Raw genomic sequence first — 23360 nt, 5'->3', positions numbered from 1 at the left:
TAATGTACTGAAAGTAACTTTTCTATATGAAAATTATTTATTATTATATAAAAACAACACATCAGCAGGGGGTGAAGGGGAAGAGAGTAACAAACCAAAAAGCCATGCCTGAACATCATATCCTTTTCTTAAAGATGCTGAATGTTCCCTCAATAGGACAGCTCTAAGCAAAGCAGCCACACGCCTGCAGTCCAGGTCTGACAGAATTCCCTCAGAACGTCTTCCCCTTTTTTTTCCCTCCTGGGAAATCAGCCATTGGTCAATCCGATTTTTCTTCCTAGTTTTCTCTTATTAGTTGATACATCCTTGACCGAACCTCTGCCTCAGGGAAACACCAGCGCGGGCTCCCTCACTGCCACCCCGACCCTCAGCCCCTTGCCACCCTTTTGGGGCCCTACAGCCCTGCTGTTGGGGAAAGGCTGGTTGTGTTCCCCCCTCAGGAGCGAGGAGAGCAGCACTGAGGACACGGGCCCCGCTTCCAGCCCTCAGTGGGGCACCCAGGACCTCCGCCATCTTGCGCTGCTCAGGCACCCACTCGAGCCCCGCGCTGCCGCCGCTCCCCCTCTTCGGCCACCGAGCCCTGGCGGCACGGCGCTGCCCTCCAGCCCTATTGCCCCGGCCGCAAGGGCTGGGCTGGGCTCGGCACAGCTGGAGCAGGGCCGGGTCCGATCCTGCGGCCGCCCCCAATTGCATCAGCTGCGGCCGGGAAGAGGCGCCTGCGCGGCGCTCCATGCGCCCCTTCCCTGCTGCGCTGTGAGGTTCCGCTTGCAGTCATGGCGGGCGCTGACAGCCAGGTGGGCCTAGCTCCGCGGCGGGCCGCGCTGGGGCACCGGCTGCCCCTCACTCCGCTCACTGGGGGTTACCCTGAGGCGGGGCGGCCCCTTTTTCCCGTGTCAGGCCTGGAGGTGGGGCAGCCCGGTCCGGAGGACGGGTGCTGGCAGTAGAAGGGAGCGAGGCCTTTCCTCCCGTGCCCTCTCATAGCCGGGTGTTTCTCCGGCTGCGGCGGAGCAGGGTAGAAAGGCAGTGGGGTTTATCTAGAGGTAAAGAGCAGGGAGGTGCGCTGCGGTTCCGCGGGGTGAAGAGGCCGGGTCTTTTCCTTGGTGTGCGGGGCTGAGGGGGGGGGGGGGGGGCTAGGGGCTAAAGCGCCCTAGTATGAGCCGCTGCTGCAGAATGAGGAAATGGTGCTCGCCCTCCTCAGGTAAATGCTGGGGGAGAAAAGAAGGCAGAGAGCGGAAAGAAGAAGATGAATGAGGGGGCCGGCGATGGAGGGCGGACGGAGGTGAGCTGCCTTTCGGCCACGGGGGGTGGAGGGCTTCAAAGATGCGGTCTCCCAGTTGCTGTCTTACACGCTGCTGGCATTGCTGCAGTTCATCCCTGTCAGGTATTTTTATCTGGTGTTACAGTAACTCCTCAGAGTTTGCCAGGAAATGACTTTGTTGCTTACCTACACCAAGTGGTATTGGTGCAATGGGAGAGCAGCTCAGATTTCCATAGTTGCTTTTCACTGTGCCCCTGTTTGCGCTGAGTGGTAAGCTGCGGTAAGTAGTGGAGTGGAAGTACAGTGGAAGTCCAGTGTAAGGTGCTGTGTCTTTTCCATCTTGATGGTGGGTAAATACAGATCTCTCTGACTGCACAGAGAGGGACAGCTGCTCGCCAGCACTAATCCTGAGCCAGCTGCACAGCTGTACAGCCTTGGTTGTACCCAGGCTGATAGACATGACATAATTCTGTGTTATGCGGGCTGGTGTCAGTTCCTGTCCAGGTGGCTCAAAGTAGAGGGGTTCCCTCAGTTTTTTGACCTAATACAAAAAATCTGTTTTTATGTTGAACTTCTGCAGGCTTTTCAGATTGGTTTTTGTCCTTGTGTAGCTTATTAAAGAGGTGTTCAATCTACTGTGCCTAGTAATAGATGTGTGCTTTATTTAACAGGTATACAGTGGTATATTTCAAAGAAATAGTTTTTGTTAAGCTGAAGTTTTATTAATAGATCATTGATACTATATCATTAATCTGTAATAATAATGATTGTTAGATATAGCACATGTATAGATAAGGTGCTTGTGAAAAGTACATCCATTCTGTTTTCATTCTTGACATAATGTGATAGTAGATTACTCTAATAATCTATTGATTTTTTCCCCTTTGTCTTTATTCATTATAATCAGCTGACTCCCTGGCCTGCATTTATCAGTGAGCGTTTAGAGATGTACAATAAACTTAAAGCTGAACATGATGCGCTCCTTGCAGAAAGGGCTGCAAATGACAGTAAACCCATTAAAGTTACGTTACCTGATGGCAAGCAAGTTGATGCTGAATCTTGGAAGACTACTCCTTATCAAATCGCTTGTGGAATTAGGTATGATTCTATTCTGTGACATGCTCACTTTCAGACAGCTCTGTGTCTGCATGTTGTAGCTGAGAGGGTATATGTAATATATAACTTCAGTAATTTATCTCGAGGCCTCTCAAGGTGTCTTGTATATAATATGCAGGAGGTAACCAGTAGGCTTTTAGTTTTGGAGTGTATTTTTTTTGCCTTCTGAAGATACAGTTTCTACAATTATTTAAGAATGTAATTGGGATTTTTAGACAGAAATTACTTGCATATTTTCCCCCGTAAGTACTATTGTAGAATCATAGAATGGTTTGGAAAGGACCTTAAGATCATGTAGTTCCAGCCCCCTGCCATAGGCAGGGACACCTCACACTGGACCATGTTGCCCAAGTGTTGTCCAGCTTGGCCTTGAACACTGCAGGGATGAAGCATTTACCACTTCTTTGGGCAGCCTGTTCAATGCTTCACCACCCTCACTGTGAAGAACTAATTTTTAACTAAGTTTACTAGCACAGGCAAATCAGTCTGCATCAAGCTAGGGAAGATGACTGCTGTGTGATGTTTCTGTTGATTTCAGAGGGAGTTAACAGTAGGAGTATTTTTCCCTTAATTTCATTTTTTCTTGCATGGGGGTTACCCACGCATTGCACATCTCCACGTTACTCAAGCTTCTGTGGACAAGATTTGAACAATAGAAGTTGGACACCCTGGCAGTTAAAATTACAAAAACTGGGTGGTTCCTAGAGATGAAATGCGGTTTTTTGTTGTTTTTTTTTTCTTTTCATTGTTAGGTGCCTTGTCATTGGAACCTTTCTTGCTTTTGTGTTTTGGGATCAAGGAAAGGTTTTTTTGTTTATTAGAAATAAAACTATAAAGTTACAACATCAGAAATGGTATTTGATAATCTTTGAAAGAGAAGCTGTTTTATTGCTGTAGGATTTTGAAGTCAGGTTAGTACTTTAATGTGGCTGTCTCTAAGTCAGATATGTTAATGAATGTCTGATGTCAAGTATACAGCAGTTTTCTTCCCTCATCTCTGTAATACAAATATGATTTTCATGAATGTTAAAGACAGGCTAAACTACTCTTTTATTTGAATTTTATTTATGACACTGTATCTACTCTGAGCACTCCTGAAAACCTTACTTAGCATGGGTGGTGAATTTGGGAAACTTCTGCTTGCCAATTTCAAAATGATATACTGTGTATTTATTCTGTAGTCAGAGTTTAGCTGACAACACTGTTATTGCTAAAGTGAACAAGATGGTTTGGGATCTAGACCGTCCTTTGGAGGAGGATTGTACCCTGGAGCTGCTTAAGTTTGAAGATGAAGAGGCTCAAGCAGTGAGTATCTTCTGCCAATTTTGATTGCCCTTGGATTTGCATTAAGCTTAGCCTAGACTAGTTATTTACATCTTCACCATGTTCAGAAGATAATGATGAGGGAACAGGTTTGCCGTGTACATCTACATTTTCTATTGGTCCTTTACAAAGGAATTGCCGTAGTGCAGATTATACACATTCCAATGTGTATTTATAGCCACATTTGCTAGCAGTTGCTGTAGTTTATGTAAGTCTGTTCTTGTTAAAACTTTATATATGCAACCTTCATGTTTATGTAGGTATTTTGAACTGATCTCTTCAGCACTGACTTCGAACACAATACTGAGTGCAAATGTATGTACAGTCATAAAAGCACTGAGTAGGCTGCTCTTTTTACTTCGTACATGCAAAAGTTCATACGTTATTTTGGCTACTTATTCAGATAAATGTGAATATCCAGTAAATTTGTAAATACTGTTTTCAGAAAAAAATCATTTGGTACAAGAAGCTGTCAGTCACACCATAACAGAGGTCTTGCATTCAGACTTAGGGTTTTCATATTGGCAAAATGGTGGCTCCTGTGAGATTAATTTTTTTCTGTACCGTGCAAATAAAAGCAGACGTTAAGTCCTATAGATACAGTTTTAATTTGTCAAAACTTCAGGTGAACTACAAGACGGAGTATAATTTTTAACTGAAATGTTGTACTTCAGTGCAGCGTTTCCTGTGCATAAAATCTTTAGATGAGGACCACAACCTTATAAGTGCACCTTTTGGTCTTCTTGCAGAGCTGATTGATTGAAGTTCATAGGAAAAGAAAAAAAGGTTTCTGAATTATTTTCCTGACTTCTTGAGAATGACTGAATCATTTCAGTGATAGTTGAAAATAAGAATTATTTGCTACTGTAAACAGTTTTCCAGTGGAAGTACTGCCTTTGGCATATATCGGTGCTTAGGATGAGAGTGTGGCTGGCCTGGACACTTCCCCTCTCCAGACCGCTCCAATGTGGAATCTGCATCAAGTACCCTGGAAAGCAGGGTACTTGGTGCAGATTTTGGGTTTCGGAAAAGGTTTTAAATGAAATACTCAGAAATGCACTGTGTGTGTCCGACTGATCCCCTTTTTTTGCTTCCATTAGGTATACTGGCACTCAAGTGCTCATATAATGGGCGAAGCTATGGAGCGAATCTATGGTGGCTGTTTGTGCTATGGCCCACCAATAGAAAATGGATTTTATTATGACATGTACCTTGAGGAAGGGTAGGTTTTGTGTGTTTCTTTAATAGGAGCAGGGCAGTGGCTATCACAGCAGTATTTCTGTTACCTTCCTGTTCCCAGAACAAAGTCGTCTGCACTACTGAATGTTGCTTTGTTCCTCCTAGCGCGTCCCATCCACAAGCTGGGTCATTGCAACTGGATCAGAAATTGCAAATGAAAGCAAGAACGATTCACTGTTGTGTGTGTTTATTTTAGGGGTGTATCAAGTAATGACTTCTCTGCTTTGGAAACCTTATGCAAAAAGATAATGAAGGAAAAACAAGCTTTTGAAAGACTGGAAGTTAAGAAGGAAACACTGCTTGAAATGTTCAAGGTAAGCTGTTTCAGAAGGTTGTTTCTAGCATCATGCACTTACTTAAGTATTTGTAACTTTAGCCGCATTTCTCTTAGTGGTAGAGGAAGGTTAAATTTTTTTAAGGTGGTATGTTTTTATAAGCTCATTTGTGGTATTTAACAAAACAAAAAACAGGAATGTGCAGAAGGTTTTCTGCAGAATTCTCATACTTCCCCTGTGTGACCTTGGCAAAATCTCTGAAGCCATGTTCTTTATTTCCCACAGATGTAGATTAGCAATATATTATGCGCAGTTATGTTGTATGTCTGTATTATATTGGCTGTTAGTAAAGAGCTGTGGTGATACTATTGCATGTGCTGATGCATTCAGAAGGCTTTACAGAACATTTTTTAGAATGAGGACTTCTGAGAGATCCAGGGAACACTAAAAGCTGATCCTTCGTCTTTAGCACCTAGCTGTAAATAATTACCTGGCATTCCTGAGATAGATGTTACTCAATTTTCACTGTTAGGAGATCAGGGGAACCATAGAATTATATAATGGTTTGGGTTGGAAAGGATCTTAAGATCATTTAGTTCCAACTCCCTGCCATGGGCAGGGACACCTCACCCTCATCCATATTGCCCAAGGCTCTGTCCAGCCTTGCCTTGAAAACTGCCAGGGATGGAGCATTTACCACTTCTTTGGGCAACCCGTTCCAGTACGTCACCATGCTCACAGGAAAGAATTTTTTCGTTATATCCAACCTGAACTTCCCCTGTTCAAGTTTGAACCCATTATCCCTTGTCTTATCACTACAGTCCCTGGTGAAGAGTTCCTCTCCAGCATTTTTGTAGGCCCCCTTCAGATACTGGAAGACTGCTCTGAGGTTTCCACGCAGCTTCTCTTCTCCAGGCTGAACAGCCCCAGCTGTCTCAGCCCGTCTTCATACGGGAGGTGCTCCAGCCCCCTTTACCATGCTTGTGTCCCTCCTCTGGACTTGCTCCAAGAGGTCCATGTCCTTCTTGTGTTGAGGACACCAGAACTGCATGCAGTGCTTCAAGTGGGGTCTCTTGCGAGTAAAGGGCATTTAGGTTGAAATGTACCTTCATAGGTCTCCAGTCTAATCTTAAGCAGAGGGCATGGGGTCAGCACTAAAATCAGACCAGTCTCCTAAAGGCTTGTCCAGTTGGGTCTTCAGAACATGTATGGATGGAGACTGTACAACCTGCTGTCTGGGAAGCTTGCTCCACTACTTGACTGTCCTGTCTGTCTTTTATAATCCTCTTCTGGTGCAGCACAGCATCAGGTTTGCAAGTAATTTAAACTGCTGGCCATCCTTCTGCTTAACAAGGAGATAATAAATATGTATGCTGCTTTTCTTCTCAGTATAATAAATTCAAGTGTCGTATCCTGAATGAGAAGGTCACTACTCCAACTACAACAGTATACAGGTAATTACACACACATGATAATATTACTGGATGTATCTTTCTGGGGTGAAATATACCAAATGAATGTTTTCCTACTCTTAGGTGTGGTCCCTTGATAGATCTATGCAGAGGGCCTCATGTTAGACATACTGGCAAGATAAAGACCATAAAAATTCATAAGGTAAGTGCTGAAAAATGCTTAGACAAATGTGTTCACTGAAAATGCATTGCTGTCTTTGAGCCACAGGATGGTGTCTTACCCAAGAATGTACTGTGAAATGGGTAGACTGGCCAAAAACTCACTGCAACAAACTGGGAAGGGGTTGCATTCTAGAATGATATTCAGGTGGTGTGAAGCCCAAGTAGGTGTTCAGGGCCTACACTCCAGTACAGATAGAAATGTGAGTGTGGCTTAAGGCTTAGCTGAACTGTATCAATTAGTTTTATAGTTTTTGCTCAGCTGATGGTTATAGCTGAATCTGAATAAATAGTTGTAATAGGGTGGCTAAAAGAGAGTGAATAGGTTTAAAAAAACAACAGAGAGCTTGAAACCACCTGGTTGTTTTGGATTTTTTTGATCAGTGCTATAAATGTGAGATTAAGACTCTCCTTATGCTTTAATTGGTCTACATTAAATATGCTGATTTATTAATAATCACATGCAGTAGTAGTAAAATGTGGAGGCTCCTTTTTTCCTTCAAGGTTTCGTTTATTTTTTTGAATGCAGAATTCTTCTACCTATTGGGAAGGCAAGGCTGATATGGAATCCCTCCAGCGGATCTATGGCATTTCATTCCCAGATGCAAAAATGCTGAAGGAGTGGGAGAAATTCCAGGAGGAGGCTAAAAGCAGAGATCACAGAAAAATTGGGCGGGTGAGAGTTTTTCTGCTAATGTATTTCACAAACACTGTGTGGTTGAAGCCCCTTAACAAGAAGGATCTTTAATACAGTTTATATGTGCTGCCATAATCAAGACATGACACAACTGTATTTTTAGCTGAGTTGCAAATTTGGGTAATTTTCTCTTAAAGATCATAAAAAATCTTAAAGCAGATAACTTCTCTTTAAACCTTTTGCTGCTTTAAGCATGTTGACGTCTTTATTCCACATATCAGTCACAACAGAACATGGACACTTCAGTCTGCAAATGAGCTCTTCAGTTTGCAGGCAGTACTCATTCCTACACTGTTTGCTGCAGCCTGTTCACTCACAGTTCTTCTCTGTGTGATTTCAGGATTTATACATTTCTATGGGGTTTTGGTTGGTTTGGTTTTGGGTTTGTTTTTTAGATGGAAATGCCTGTCAGCTAATAGATAGTCCTGAACACTGTTACAAGGTTTCCTGCTAGTACACCAGGGAAATACACAGAAAAATTCACTATATGTGCAGGCCACAAGCATGTACATAGTTTGTCACAACAGCCAGCTACAGGTGACACATTGAACTCATGTGCAAATAATTATAAAGAGCTGCAGAAGCAGAACTAAGTATCTCTTGCCAAAGTACAAAGGAAGCTCTGAGGGCACAGTTAGGAATTACACATAAGTGCAAAGTTTAGGAGCATCACTAATGAAACTGGAAACTGAACAGTCTCCTTCCTCCGTAAGTATTGATGTGGATGTAAATACTAATGAAAGTGCATCTCATCTATTGGTATTGCTTTTTTTTAAACAAAAAAAAAACCAAACAAACCCAAACTTTGAATAGTGATGCCAAGTCAGTAATAATTCATTTGTGAACGTTAAATGAAAAGATGGTGTACAAGTACTAAGTTTTTCAAATCTGTTTTTCTACAGGACCAAGAACTGTTTTTCTTTCATGAGCTCAGCCCTGGTAGCTGTTTTTTCTTGCCAAAAGGAGCCTACATTTATAATACATTAATTGAATTCATCCGGGTAAGGTCTTTTGGAAAGCTTCTTATAGAAGAAATTGCTTAGTTTTAGAAAAATATGTAACAGCATGCTACGTGTAACAGTAGAACAGCCCTGCATTTCAAGTTAGTTGGATCTTTTATTCTGTAAGCCATGGAACTAAAGAAACCTGGTTTCTTTGAATTGGTGGTGTTACAATCTCTACAAAGTAACGTTTTTATCAATGCTTTACACCTGCAGTTAAAGCTATGATAATGATAGTATGAATTCTTTAACATCTAATAGTAGCAATAAGCTTACACTGCAGTTGTCCCACTGATGCACATTGATTTGTTTTAATAAGCTTACTAAATTTCACTCTGTAGAGCTGTTTATGATGAAATTATGTGTAGGGATAAAAAAAATCCTGATCTTGTAGTGTTCAAAGTGTATCCTATTACTGTACATAAGCACTGCAAGGTACTGTCAAGTGTCACCGAGTAATTACAGACTGCTGCTTTGCTTGCAGGGAAGAAACTTGTTCTTCTTGCCTGCTACAGAGGAATTGTTTGGGGGAAGGGTGGTGCTGGTGGAAGGGATGTATCCTGGCATGTCCAACTTGAATTTTACTCTCTTCAGCCTCTTCTTTCCTCAAGTCAGGGACTTTTTTTATGGCAGCGTTTGTATATTTTTGTGGCTGCAGATTGATGGCTGAGTAGCATTACTTTAGTAATTCTGTCCTTTTAGTTATTTTGTGTACTGGGTCTTTTGTTTCAGAGTGAGTATCGAAAACGTGGATTCCAGGAGGTTGTTACTCCAAATGTTTTCAACAGCAAACTCTGGATGACTTCGGGGCACTGGCAGCATTACAGTGACAACATGTTCTCCTTTGAAGTCGAGAAAGAAATCTTTGCTCTGAAGCCTATGAACTGTCCAGGACACTGGTAGGTACATGGCAAATCCAGTTTACTAAAGATGATGCACACAAATCCTGTTTCTTTTGCTTGCTTAATTGTAAAGAGGTCTTACGGTATCCAGGTGTGACATGCTGTCAGGAGTGATGTAATTATGAGTCCTCGTGACTACATGCTCTCTTTGAGACACTGAAAAATATCATTTTTTCCATCATTACAGTGGCTGTGGTTTTGAGCTGAAGCTTACAGTGATACTACAAAACCTGAATATCCAAAATAGATACTAGGTCATTGCCAATTTTGTGGCAATTTAGGCATTCAGGTTTTAATGCTCAGTTTTAGGAACTGTTTTATCCTCTCTGTTTGGTGAGGGAAGCATACTGGTTATAAAAGGATTATCTCGTTTGTTTCCCTGACAAAAGGAGATGTGAATGATGGCTGTATTCAGATTACATCATTGGTGTTATGGGCATTTGCTTAGGTACTGGCTGCTTCTCACTGTCTGTTCTTTGCAGAAATTGATTCTGGATGAGCTTCAACTAATAAACTTTTCCTTCAGCCTTATGTTTGATCATCGCCCAAGATCATGGCGTGAGTTGCCACTACGGTTGGCTGATTTTGGTGTTCTGCATCGCAATGAACTGTCTGGAGCTCTCACAGGACTCACTCGAGTACGCCGGTTCCAGCAGGATGATGCTCACATATTCTGTGCTATAGAGCAGGTATGGGCTGCTGTTAAATTAAGTCAGGTATTAAAAACAGAATAACTGATTTTTCCATATTTGAGACTTCTGTTCCTGTTTTCATAAAGATTGAAGAGGAGATTAAAAGTTGTCTGGAGTTCTTGCGTACTGTGTATGATGTCTTTGGATTTTCCTTTAAACTGAATCTTTCCACTCGTCCTGAAAAGTACCTGGGAGATATTGAAGTGTGGAATCAAGCTGAAAAGGTAACAGTAGTTTTACCAACTTTTTGTATGAAAGAAAGGCTGCAGCTTAAAGTCCTGTAAGAACATATTGGCTTCTAGGAACTATAGTGACAGCTGGGCATCAGCAATATTACTTTAATAACAGTCTTCAGTTCAGTCTGGCTGCTGTAAATAGCTTACCCTCCATACAAAAACGATCTCCAATGTCAAAATCAAATTACCGCTCTCTCTCTTTCTCTCTTTCCTTGTATATTCTTATAATAGAAAAACAAAGGAGGAGGAGAGCCAATTCTGGCAGTCTCTATAATAGAGCCATTTTCCAAAAGTACAGTTGCTTTCATGATGAAAGAGATGGGGTTAACCCCTGCAGGTGCAGTGCTAGGAAGAAGATACTGGGTGTATTGGGATTGATGCCCTGCCAATATTATCTACAAACTTTGAATCTAGCATAAAGCTTTCTTGTCTCTTAGCTGACACTGCTTGTTTGGCCTCTTCTTAAATGAATGGTTTAATTATTTTTTGTTTATTTATTTGTTAAATTTGGACCTTTTTTTAAAAAATTTATTATTTTTTTTTTCATGCTGGGGTTCTTCCAAAACTTTTATTTTTCAGAAAATAAATGAGTTGCAGCAGTAACTGAGAAGTACTGAAAATTTGGTAGTGTCACATATCTGTGGTAGCAGGTTGATGTGATGCTGTAACATGGAAAGACAGCAAATGATTGAGAAACACTGAGTGTATGTGTTCTTTATCTCTAGCAACTTGAAAACAGCCTCAATGACTTTGGTGAGAAGTGGGAGTTAAACCCTGGTGATGGAGCTTTCTATGGACCTAAGGTTGGTGTGTTACTAACCCTTAGCTGGATTATACTTTTCATTCTGTTTGGATGAGTCAAAGAGCTGGGATTTATAAGAAGGGATTTTTTTTTTTTTCCTTGTAGTTACCTAATACCATTTTAAGATGCTGCCTGACTGATATTTTGTGGTTTTCCAGATACATAAACTCAGACAAACTTGAGAGAGAAATAATCCTCTCTGACCCTTGCTTTCACTTAGCCTTAACATTCACTTAAACCCAATTTACACGCATAAACCGTTTGTATGCTGCTTAAACAGAGCTGCTAAGTTTAGTGGGAGACATAAACAGAAGGTGGCACTGTAGGAGCTGTGTTAGTAGAGCAGTTGCTGCATGAGAAATAATCCATTGGGTAGTAAGTGAATCACAAGTCATGAGAAAAACAAAAACTTTCTGGTTAAACAGTTATTTTGAAAAATACTACTTTTTACTGGCATAGTTTTGTAGCTGTATTGAGTCGCTGGTGGGTTTTGGTATTGGTTTTTTCGGTTTTGTTGGGGTTTTTAAAGCTTATCTCCTCAGTTAACTAGGGCTTTCTAGAAATTCCCTTATACCTTTGAGCGTAGGGACACACAGGCTTGTAAAATTACTGTAAATCTTTCCCTAATAAACATACGCTACATCTATGCCTACATTCAGTCATCTAATCAACTGGTTCTGATTTCTCTCTTTTTATGGTAATTGGATCAATTTCATTTTGTGGGTTGTAGGTGAAATGTATTATAGTAGCTAATCATTCATAATCTTGTTTTGCATTTTACATTCAGTAATTCCCTCACTTGATTTGAAGACAGCAAATATCAGGAACCTTTCTTAACCTTAATTAACTTTATACTTGCTCCTAATACACCCTAGTCAAAGTAAAGAGAGCAAACATAATATTTTGCACTGATTTTAATGGAAAGTAGTTAAAGCTCCATTTTTCAGTTAAGCTCTACATCTAGAGAAACTTAAACTACCTGGATTGGACTTTTTTCTACTCTGTAACTGAGTGGTTTGAAATCAGAGAAGGTTGCAATTTAGTATTTTTGGTGACTAGCTGAACTATGGTAAGCTCTGCTTTCTGAATGCAAAATTGGAAGACATTTAGAACTTCAGTTAGTAGAACGCTGACCTGTTTGTTTGATATATAAATCAAAATCAGGCACACAATACCAGTATCGCTGTATGCTGGAGAAGTGATGAAAAAGAGAGCAGTGTTCTAAATTAATAAGGTCGGGACATTATAAACCTGTCCATCTGTTTGTCTAACTTGTATCATAACTATTCCAGATTAAAGTGTAAGACATGAAAGAATAGGCTAGACTGTAGATAGTCATAGTGCAGAGCAAGTGTCAGTCACTAAGATGAACTCCCTTGGTAAGTGATCTCCCATGTTCATGCCCTGAATGTGTAACATTAGCTACGGAGTATTCAAATACTGCATGAAACAGGAGTGTAAGTTTGCCAGTTTGAGTTTAAAGAAGTCATGTGTTTGGAGATACATGTTCAATTCTAATCTTGTACTTGCACTTGTATGTTGCTGAATTCTGTCAGTGAGAAAGGCCTGTTAAAGTCCCAGCCTGAAACTCACAAAAAATAGTCGGAGTTAATGTCTCTACATGTTCACCCTGGTTTTAGCTCTGACATGGTTTGCATCAGAACCTGCAAATCATTTAAATCCTCATGTGTGCTGAAGTAAAACTATATTGTCTAAATCCACATACAGTTCCTCTGCACTGAGTGAAACATTCCATCTTAAAACAGTGTGTTTGCTTTCAGAGGAACATGCTTGCATCTTAAACTGTAGTAAAAGGTTTCTGTCTTTCTGGTTTTAAGATTGACATTCAGATTAAAGATGCCATTGGCCGCTACCACCAGTGTGCTACAATCCAGCTTGACTTCCAGCTGCCAGTCAGATTTAACCTCACCTTTGTCAGGTAAGCACAGAGGCTGATGGTATTAACAGCTATGTAATTCAGCTTTCCTGTCACTTACAGGCATAAGTTTACATCCAGAAAAAAACCTTACATTTAAAAACCTCCATTGTTTTTCACAGCCATGATGGCAATGACAAGACAAGACCAGTTATCATTCATCGGGCTATCTTGGGATCTGTGGAGAGAATGATTGCCATTCTAACTGAAAACTATGGAGGCAAATGGTAATGTTGAAAAGTAGATTATTCCAGTTTGAGCAGATGTTTTATGTAGAAGATAAATTAGCCTCAAGCATGCAAGAATGGAGACGGTGTGTTGTACTTGCTTGCTATAGAGACGTGCTGTAGGTACACCTCAGGGCTATCCTTCTGAACCACTGTCTTTAGATATTAAATGAGTCTAGATACGGTAGCCTCTACATGATGCCACTCGTGCAGGTGCCGCATGCATCTTATCTGCCCAAGGTGTATATCTCAACTTTGCTTTTTCAGGGGGGGTGCCTTGGGAAGAGTCATTTATGTAGATGATCTTGTTTACCTTATGTACTGTAATACTGGATGGGGATGATCCCTCTGACTATAACAAGATTTAAAAGTAAATGTTTTCCCATGATTAGTTAGTAATAAGCTCAACAACTCAATTATCATTTGTTGCCTCTTGTAAAGACAACTTGAGTCTTCAGGTCAGAAAGTAATTGTCTGTGCTGCAGTTCTTTGACACTCATTTTCTGTGGGTAATAAACTGTAACGAGTATAAGGCTGTCATCACCTCTGAACCCAATCTAAGTAGCTGGCTTTATGAGTCTCTTAAACAGATCTTAGTGCTATCTGTTAATAGGATTTTTCAGTCTTGAAAAAATACTGAAAGCTTTATAAACTTGTTTTGTTGGTTTATCAAAGGCCACTCTGGCTGTCCCCACAGCAGGTCATGGTGGTACCAGTGGGACCAGCATGTGACGAATATGCTCAAAAGGTGAGTATGTGTTTGGGGGCTTTTTCTTTTTTTTTCTTTTTTTTTCCTCAGTATATTGTATTTAGTTGAGATAGTTGGTTATTAAGAGTATTAATCTCAGATAAATATTACAAGTCTTTGCATATTGCATAGTGTCATTCTTATCTTACAATGACAGTTAGCTGCTGAAGTTGTAGATCTATCGTAAAGTGGACCTGAGATGGATTTTGGGCATCTAAATAAGTGCTGATCCTTGTAAGACTTTTATTTTTGGAAAACTTACTTTTTTCTTCTCTAGCTCAAAAGCTGTCTTACCCCTCAGATTCTAGTTTCCCACATCTTGCAGAGCAGCAAGAAAAATGAGGATCCAGCAGACCTGCAGTCTTTTTCAAGCACACAATATATAAATAGTCTGCAAGATGAATTTTAAAAAATCTGTTCTAATCGGAAAACTAATCCACCATCATGCTGCCTTTTACAGTATCAAACTCCAGTTGCTTTTCAGCCCAAAACATTAGATATTCACGTAACTGCTTAGGTATTTAGTGTATATGTATTTGCATGATAGCTGACCTGTTTTCATTACTTGAACTGAGCTCATCTCCAACATCTGAGCTAATGACAGTGCCTTTGTTTCAGGGGTCAGGTAAGCTTAGCTGGCTTAAGTCTACAAGTCATAAATTGTTTATTGTCATGAACATCCTATAGTGACAGTTTAAATACTTTTTCTCCTAGGTCAGGCAGTACTTCCATGATGCTGGATTAATGGCAGATGTTGATGTAGATCCTGGGTGCACACTGAATAAGAAGATCAGAAATGCTCAGCTAGCACAGTATAACTTCATTCTGGGTAATGTATTTTTGTTATCTTATACATTTATTATCTTGGCTGATTTCCTCGCATGGGTTATAGTATTTGATCTTCTGTGAGCTATGCAGAGAGTGGTAGTCAGAGGTTTAGGTCACTTTGTTCCTAAGAGTCTTCATTCCGGAGAGCCTCTCCCGCCTACATGATGGACATTCCTGGCTTGGATAGCTGTCACTGAAAGGAGATCACTGTGGCCCAAGGCATTCCTGCTGCTTTAGGAAAAGACCTTTGCTGTCTTCTGGCCAGCAGTGTAGAGACATCTATGAAATCTCTTGCCTTTTATCAGTCAGATTAAGTGATTTTCAACTCCCCCCCTGCCCCCCCCCCCTTCCAGTAGTAAATAATGCTCTTTGTTTGAAGTGTAGCAAAAGAATTACCATCTTTTCAGTGCATTCAGCTGTGGTCCACTCTGGAGCTATACATGCACGTGTAGGAGAAGACTTCCACAAAAGGATGGTGCAGGGAGACTTAGAAACTGACCCTGAAGTATGTGAGTTGAAGCAGCACATAAGTCAGGTCATGTAAATCAAGGCTTTAGCATTGACCCTAAAACTCTCTGGGTTCCATTACAGCAGAAGGAAAATATTTGACAGAATCATGACTAAAGTTCTCTTCTTTAAAACTTGAAGCGTATGATAACTACACAACCACATTTTGTCTTCAAGACCGAAAAGAAATGATCAGTCTATCAGAGAAAAAAATCTCACCCAATTTATGTTCAGAGGTTGTTTTAAAGAGTTGTCCTAGCTGAATGTAGATTGGGTACCAGAGAAACACAACCTTGTATTAGTAATGAGACATGCATATGTTATCTTGGTATCTGTATCTAAAAAAGCTTTGTGATTTTCCAATAAACTGTCTTGCTGTCTCTGTAAAGAAAAAAAAGATAGCTGTTGGTTATTTACAGTCATGTTGTCTTTCTAATCTTTACTAATGGAGTAATCCATGTCCAGAGCACAAGTCTGATGAGGAACAGCTGGGGGAACTAGGATTGTTAAGTCTAGAGAAGAGAAGGCTCTATACAACTACCTGAAGGGAGGTTGTAGTGAAGTGGGTTACTTTTCTCCCAAGTAACAAGTGACAGGACAAGAGAAAACGGCCTCAAGCTGCACCAGGGGAGGTTTAGATTGGATATTAGGAAAATTTTTTTCACTGAGAGGATAATCAGGTATTAGAACAGGCTGCCCATGGAAGTGGTAGAATCCCTGTCCTGAAAGTGTTCAGAAACTGTGTAGATGAGGCCCTTGGTGATACAGTTCAGTGGTGAACTTGGCAGTTCTGGGTAGTAGTTGGACTTCATGATCTTAAAGATCTTTTCCAGCCTGGTTGATTGTATGATTCTGTGTTTGTTTCTCATTTTGACTTTGTCTCTAATAACAAGTAAGTCAGGCTGAACTAAAAGTTTACTTTTATCTTTACCCATATTTTGCTGAGGTGCTGTTCATAACATGCTAAAACCTATTAAATTTTACAAGACTAAGGCTGTTGGCTGTTACGGATCTAAGCTGGGGCAGCTGGGAGGAGGGCAGAGAAGGAATTGATGTGTTAGTTGGTAAGCTTTTTAGAATTTTTGTTTAGTACACCTAAAATTTAAAGGAATAGGGGAAAAAAAAAGAAGCTTGCTAAATGTTAAATTCATTCCTTTGCATCTGTATCGTTTCTAGTTGTTGGTGAAAAGGAGAAGGCAAGTGGAACAGTTAACATCCGCACCCGAGATAACAAGGTGCATGGTGAGCGTACAATTGCAGACACTGTGGAGAGACTGCTGGATCTGAAACGTTCTCGCTCCAGACAAGCTGAGGAGGAATTTTAACACCACCTGCTCTACCTGGCATAAAAAAAGATCTAGTTTTCCTAATTCAGTTAGCCACACAGTTTTTATGCTGAGCTAGATTTGAAATATGTTTCTCATTGGACCTTTTACTCATTTTAGCAGAGATGTTTCTTTACTCAGAAACATCTTTTTTTGTAAAAATCAAATTTTCACAAACCTTGAAGTAAAATTTCCTGGCCTCTGATCAGTGTCAGATGAAGCAAAATGAAATGACTTCTTGTGGCTGCAAGGGCAAATGGGAATGTTAATCAGGGATACCCATAGTATTCTAACTACCCTGTTAAGATAAAATTCATTTAGATAGCAAATGTTTTTCACAGTATCACAGTATGCTAGAGATTGGAAGGGACCTCAAAAGATCATCTAGTCCAATCCCTCTGCCGGAGCAGGAACACCTAGACAATGTTACACAGGAATGTGTCCAGGCGGGTTTTGAATGTCTCCAGGGAAGGAGACTCCACAACCTCCCTGGGCAGCCTGTTCCAGTGCTCTGTCGCCCTCACTGAGAAGAAGTTTCTTCTCAAGTTTAAGTGGAACCTCTTGTGTTCCACTTTTCATGAAAGTTTAAAGGCCTTAGGCTTAAGAAACCACATAATAACCATGCACTGCATCAGCCTTTGGAGTGTCTCCTTTAGCAAGGAGAGTAAGACATTGCAGTTCTGTCTGCTGGAACAGTTCCTCGTCATAGGAGCAGGGAAGTAAACAGTGGTCTTCTGCTTTCTTCTCCTTCCATAGCGATTGGTGCCTCTGGGAAGGACTTTGCTCTCACTGTGTGACATGCCTCAGATGGGGCTGCCTGCCACACAGTACCGAGCTGCTAACCGAAGCCAACTGTACCCTCTTCCAAGGCAGTATCTGAAATATGCTGGCTCTGAGGGTAACGCCGTTGCAGCTGTAGCATGGGGATAAGATTGTCTGGAAGAGGTAGGGCCAAAGAAGCAGCTAATGAAACCAGGGAACAGTGAGTGTTTCTGTTCATGTCCCTGAGGTGTCCTTTCAGTAAAACTGTAGACATCACAGCAGAAACAAGAATGTACTGAACGAAAAGGGGTAATTACTATTTTTTCTTTTCTTTTCTGGATAAATGCTGTGTTTCAGTTCAATAGGTACAGTCCCCTTCTGTGGAACACTTCCTTCCTAAGCCTTTTGTGCAGGGCATAACAGTCTCAATTAGCAGCCCCTCCTATCTCGCAGTTAGGGGATCTCATAAATGTGTTTTGGGTTTGGTGGGGTTTTTGTACCTCTGGCTGACAAATGTCTGTTATTGACAAAAAATAAAATCATGGTCTGAAGGTTTTTAGGGTTGTTGTGGGTGTTTTATTTATTAATCTTATTTGAAGTGAACAGCTTCCAAAGGTAGTTGATAACTGTTCCTTTAAAAAGAAAGCTATTGCCACAGCCTTAGCAAAGAGCATACAAATAATGAGGAACGGGTTTGAAGCATCCTGTCTCTTGAAAACCTCCAGGTCTCCCTATTTCCTGTGTTTTCTGGGCAGAAGCATTTAATCTGTACTCTCCTCACTGACCTTCCTTAGGGGATGGTAGTAACATTAAATTATTGTGGATTCAGTCTCGCCAGGTCTCAAACCCCAGCAACTTTTAGCAGATTGTATTTCCTCCTCTGGTTCATTCTGTCTAAACATTCACTGATTGTAGAACAAGAAAAGGGGAAGCTTCCACTGCCTTGCTGCTTTCAAAAGTATTTCAGTGAGGGTGAAGTGAGCTGTTACTTTCTGTATTTTGTGCCTGTTTTAGTTTGCTGTGAAGTGACTGATGCTCCTGCAAAATCCGATGTCAGTTATCCCTGGGGAAGAAGGACTTCATCATATGTTGAAGCAAAACTAGAGTAGATACCAGTCCCCCAGGGAAAATGAGCTAATAGCTCTGTGTCAGCAATTGTGCCTCACCACCTTTCCACTAGGCTGGTGCATTTGTAGACAGAGCCTTTAGTTTTACAGGGATCCCTGAGCACATTAACATTAAGCTGCTATAGTCATGTAATGAGATACTGCTGATGCAAAAAATGCTAGCCAGTGCTGCGTATGCCTCAGTAGGTGTGAGTCTTGGGCAAGTTACTCTACAGAAACCTCATTTAATTAGAGCATGTTTTAAATACCTACATTATTATCTATATGCACATATAGTAATACCTTAGTAGAAATAGCACCTAAGCGTACAGCTCATGTACTGCCAGCGGGTTGTGGACTGAGGTGTCTACATCCGAATGGTGATCAGTGCAATGCTGTGCTCAGTTGCCATCTGAACTCTTTGCCATTTTAAGTTCTCCTGCTTCCAGGAGGTGTGGATGTGCACAGAAGCAGCACTGGCCTGGCCCAAGCAGCGTATCCTCTCTTGGTTCAAGCAGAAGCTCTCTAAAGAGGACTTTAGCCTTTGGTAGGGCTAGCTTCCTAAGTACTGCGCACGTCTCCTAATGCAGGAGGGTGCAACTCCAAGGTCACAGCTTAATGGTGGGACTGTTTGTGAAGCAGAAGAGAAACCTTGGGATCATTCTTCCCTGAAAGCCACCTCTCCAGTTCTGACGACTATGTTCTGATTGCCAGCATTAGGCAAGAGAAAGACAAAACATTTGCAGTTTGGTTTTCAGTCTGTATGGCCCCCGGGAGCACTTCATAGGCATTTCATGTGGGGTAGCTGGTAAGGTACAGCTCCAAGTCTGCTTCACTTCACAGCAACTTGTTTGCTCTTACCTTAAAGCAGATTTTAAAGGAAATCACTGAAGGAGGCACATTGAATGACAGGGAAGGAAGAAGCCTAACCCAACAGATTTGTATATACCAATAGGGTCTGGCAGGAATCACTGCAGCAGCCTTCAATTTTCTGTGGAAATCGTCAGTTCTGCAAACTCCTCGAAGAGTTTCCCCTGGCCACGCTGGATGTTGCCACAACCAAGGGTGGTTCCGCTAAGACTCTTCCTGTCACATCTTGGGATGAAATTCCCAGGGTGGCCAGTGCTAGTTCCTCAGTTACACCACTGGGACAATGTGACACGGTTTTGATATTCAGTCCTTTGGTAGAAGACTTTGCCAGTTCTGACTCTTCCCTTTTTAGAAAAAGGCCAAAATTAGGGGTTTTTTGAAAACTCATTTCAGACCTTTGGCTCATACCGTGTGTAATTTCTTGACTGCTTTCACCTTCTCCACCATCTTAATGGCACTCTCACCACTGGCAAAGGTCTAAGCAATTGTCCCTCAAATGTGATAATGCTAAACTGAAGCTATGACTGTTAAGTATTGCCAGAGTTTATTAAAAAAGAGCACATACTGCTTGGTGCTTGGAGAGTACTTCCAAAACCATTCAGCCCTTCTGCACACCAGTGTTTCCCATCTGCCTTGAACAGGAATATTCTTTCAGAGTTGTCTGGCTGCAGTTGATGCCTTGTTAGCCTCTGTGGTTGAGTATACTCGTACAGAATGAGCGGCATTTGGACTTGTATCAAAGCAAAGTTTTTTCACATTAAGAGAGCCTCTGAAGCAAGGCATGCATTAACATCTTCCAATAAATCACTACAAGGAATGTGCTCAGATAAACTGGGGCAGCCAGGAACATTTCGTAGTGTTCTCAGACATTGAAGGTAAATCATCTGGGTTACACATTTACTTTCAATACATAAGATATCTGAATCCTTCTGATAGCCTTCAATTGTATCACAAAACTCTTCTGCAAACAGGAAAGCTCTCTGAGATGCACAGAGGGCAGCTGTGAAAAATCAAAAAAAACAAAACCACAAACAACACCCAAAGTGTCCAGAAAAAGAGTGTTTGTGCCAGTTAAACGTGACAGGGCTTCCACAAAGCAACTGTGTGTATCTACCTGTATTGAAAGATAAGGTAGTAGGAACCACGTGAGTAGGGGCACAATATCTGAATCCATGCTGCAATCATGAGACAGCACTGTCTTCCCCAAAGTCTTTGCAACTACCTCTCTGGAATCCCCAGAGACAGAAGCAGAAATAGGGTCAAGAGTTTTGGCAGAGGGAAGCAGAGGTTAGGTGAGAAACCTTGGAACAAAGACATACTCTCCTTGCTGACGTCCAGGTGTGAAGTACTATTAAGCTTCTTGGATTTTGAAGCATCCCACCCTCATATGGGTTTATCTCACTAAATCAGAGGAGAATATGTTCACTGCATGCCAGCTTCGGGGTGACACTTAAAACACTTTTTTGCTACCCATCACAAGATGAAAGAGTTTTATAAACCAGACATTTATTGATTCATTACATTTCTGAAATATGACTGTTTTGGGAATACTCAAAACTAACACTCGTGCATTCAGTGGGTATGGCAACATGAACACAACTTGATATTCTGAAAGAGCTTAAATGCACAATGATATTAATCTAATCATGTTTAATATGTGATTTCTCAGTTGCACACTTCAGGGACGAACTCTAACTTAAGCACATCAGCAATAACAAGAAAATTTCCCTGTATCTTTGTTTAATGGGATAATGGGCCATAAGGATGTGAAATCCCCAACCCTACGTATCTGCAAGGATGTCAGGCTGCACACTGGAACAGCTTGGAATGAACTGAGCAATGGGCTTCTTAGCTACGAATATTGAAAGGCACCTTCTGTGGTGCAGACATTGAAATGTCAAAATGGGGATGATTACTAAGTGTACCTTCCCAAGAAACCATCACCAGCTTAGAATTAGTAATCACACAATGACATTAACTCGTATTTACTCCATTTAGCTATGGGAAATCAAATCACATAAACATCCTTTGAGCTCTGGCCCCCACATCAAAACAGATAGTGTCAGCGGAGGGATCAGGTGGAGTCCAGATACCTTCAGATCATACTAATATGACAAAGGGATTCTTTAGGATTTTTTAAACACTGTAAGTCTTTGAGCAGATCACCCCTGGACAGGCTGTGCATCCCCTTTACTGGCAAGGTTTTCCTTTCTCTCACTGAAAGGCAGACAACCACTACACTCCTCAGCAGCAGGAGGCTGAGCTATTTGTATCTTTTATTGCCAGAGATTCTTATGAGATTCTTCACAGGCTGGAAATAACAACTTCAGAATGTTTGGGATTTACTTTCTAATTACAGGTTTGGGTTTGGGTTTTTGGGGGGGGGATTTTTTTTCAGGATGAAACATTTTCCACAGAATAATGCTTTTAAGATCTGATTAGAAATGACCATCACGCAACAAATCTCTGTTTCATTGTAATATATGAAATTGTATCATTTTGAATCTGCAGGTTTAGACTTAAAGAGGAAAAATAGCACATTATTTTAAGGAAATTCAGAGCTGATTTTTCAGGGCTCAGCTCCCTCGAACTAAAGCTTAATAATTCTTTCAGATTTCATGTGGAATCTGGCATTCAGCCTGGGAAGCACAACTCGCTGAAAAAAAAACAGATGTTTAAAAACAAATCAACTCTTGCAGCTGAATTCAAGAAAGATCTCAGCATCTAGAGTGGGACTTAAGTGGAAACTTAAGAGGAAACTAGAGCTCAGTCTCAGTCCGTAACAGCAACCAGGTGATGCTTGCTCAGACAACCATTTCTGGGCTTGCTACACTAGGAGGTGCTAGGAAACACAGATGCCGGTGTCAGGGCTCATGGGGCGGTGGATAGTTGCTGTTCCTGCTCTCCTAGCACAGATTTAATCATAGATGACAAAGCAGGTGACAATACTAAGTTCAGCTGCATGTGTCAACCCAAAACAGGGGCAGAGATACCTCTGTTCTCATATGTGTCAAGAGCTGCCAAGTGGGTCCTCTTTCCTTTCTCTTTCCACCATGGCTAGGCAGCGTGCTCATTCTTGGCTTCATACCCCTGCCAGAATACCATCTGCTTATGAATGGTAATTTATGCTGCCTTTGTTATGTGTCTTCTTTCTGAACATGGTAACATGAGCTTGAATGGATTATCTGTGTCACAGTCAGAGGCAAAATAAATAGCAGCAACGGAACAATCTGAAGAGGATTTCTATGAATTGTGGTTCACTCTTGGCTAACCTGTGCAAGCCAGGGATATGCCAGTTGAAGGAATACCCACTCAGCTCAAAATTATAACAGAAATCCAGACAAGAAGTTTGAACTGCCCATTCTCAGCTCTGTCCCTTCATCACAGGGTCACTCTCAAAAACTGTCTGGTGATGTGGCAGTAAATCATGTAATATGATTAATATAATAGTATTGATGCAGTGCCAAGGGACCTCAAACAAGATCAAAACCTCATTGTTCAAAGCTGTACACAGGCAGCCTCTGCTCTGAGGAGCCTGCGATTTAATTACAGGGGGCACCAGGAGTGCAAAGCTCTCCGTTGACTTAGCCAGTGTCATTTTGCAGAGCCCTGACAGAATTGGACATTCAGGCTTAGAAACCAGGGGTCTGCTCCCCACATCATGCTGCCTCTTCTGTTTGCTTTGCCAAGTGGCATTGTTGATTAGATTGCATTTGTTAGAAGAACAAACGACAGCAATGATCTGGCTGGAGCACCTCTCCTGTGAGGACAGGCTGAGAGAGCTGGGGTTGTTCAGCCTGGAGAAGAGAAGGCTCCAGGGAGACCTTATTGTGGCCTTTCACTTCCTATAAGAAAGATGGGGAGAGACTTTTCAGCAGG

The 23360-nt window shown here is 41.4% G+C and overlaps 1 protein-coding gene across 1 annotated transcript; it reads left to right on the top strand.

Annotated features, from left to right (window-relative positions):
• Positions 1-739: 739 nt before the first annotated feature.
• On the top strand, positions 740-17075 carry TARS1 (threonyl-tRNA synthetase 1). The gene is made up of 19 exons (XM_057431156.1): positions 740-794; positions 1199-1279; positions 2166-2356; positions 3556-3679; positions 4798-4919; positions 5133-5250; positions 6601-6665; positions 6747-6825; positions 7372-7518; positions 8442-8540; positions 9273-9439; positions 9969-10131; positions 10221-10358; positions 11096-11173; positions 13011-13111; positions 13231-13335; positions 14011-14083; positions 14798-14912; positions 16595-17075. Exons 1-19 carry the CDS (start codon positions 774-776, stop codon positions 16741-16743), a joined length of 2136 nt encoding a protein of 711 aa, XP_057287139.1. The 5' UTR covers positions 740-773; the 3' UTR covers positions 16744-17075.
• The last annotated feature ends 6285 nt before the right edge of the window (positions 17076-23360 follow it).

This window comes from Pezoporus wallicus, unplaced genomic scaffold (assembly GCF_028554395.1).
Source record: "Pezoporus wallicus isolate ANWC-B61680 ecotype Strahan unplaced genomic scaffold, APGP_CSIRO_Pwel_v1 contig_8692, whole genome shotgun sequence".
Lineage (NCBI taxonomy): Eukaryota > Metazoa > Chordata > Aves > Psittaciformes > Psittacidae > Pezoporus > Pezoporus wallicus.
The sequence above is the reverse complement of the archived record's forward strand: the minus strand, read 5'-3'. Positions and strand labels throughout refer to the sequence as shown.

Coding starts and splice junctions, on each gene's coding strand:
- TARS1 (XM_057431156.1), top strand. CDS start 774: ATGGCGGGCGCTGACAGCCAG. Junction 795..1,198: donor TGGCGGGCGCTGACAGCCAG/GTGGGCCTAGCT, acceptor CGCCCTCCTCAG/GTAAATGCTGGGGGAGAAAA. Junction 1,280..2,165: donor GCGATGGAGGGCGGACGGAG/GTGAGCTGCCTT, acceptor CATTATAATCAG/CTGACTCCCTGGCCTGCATT.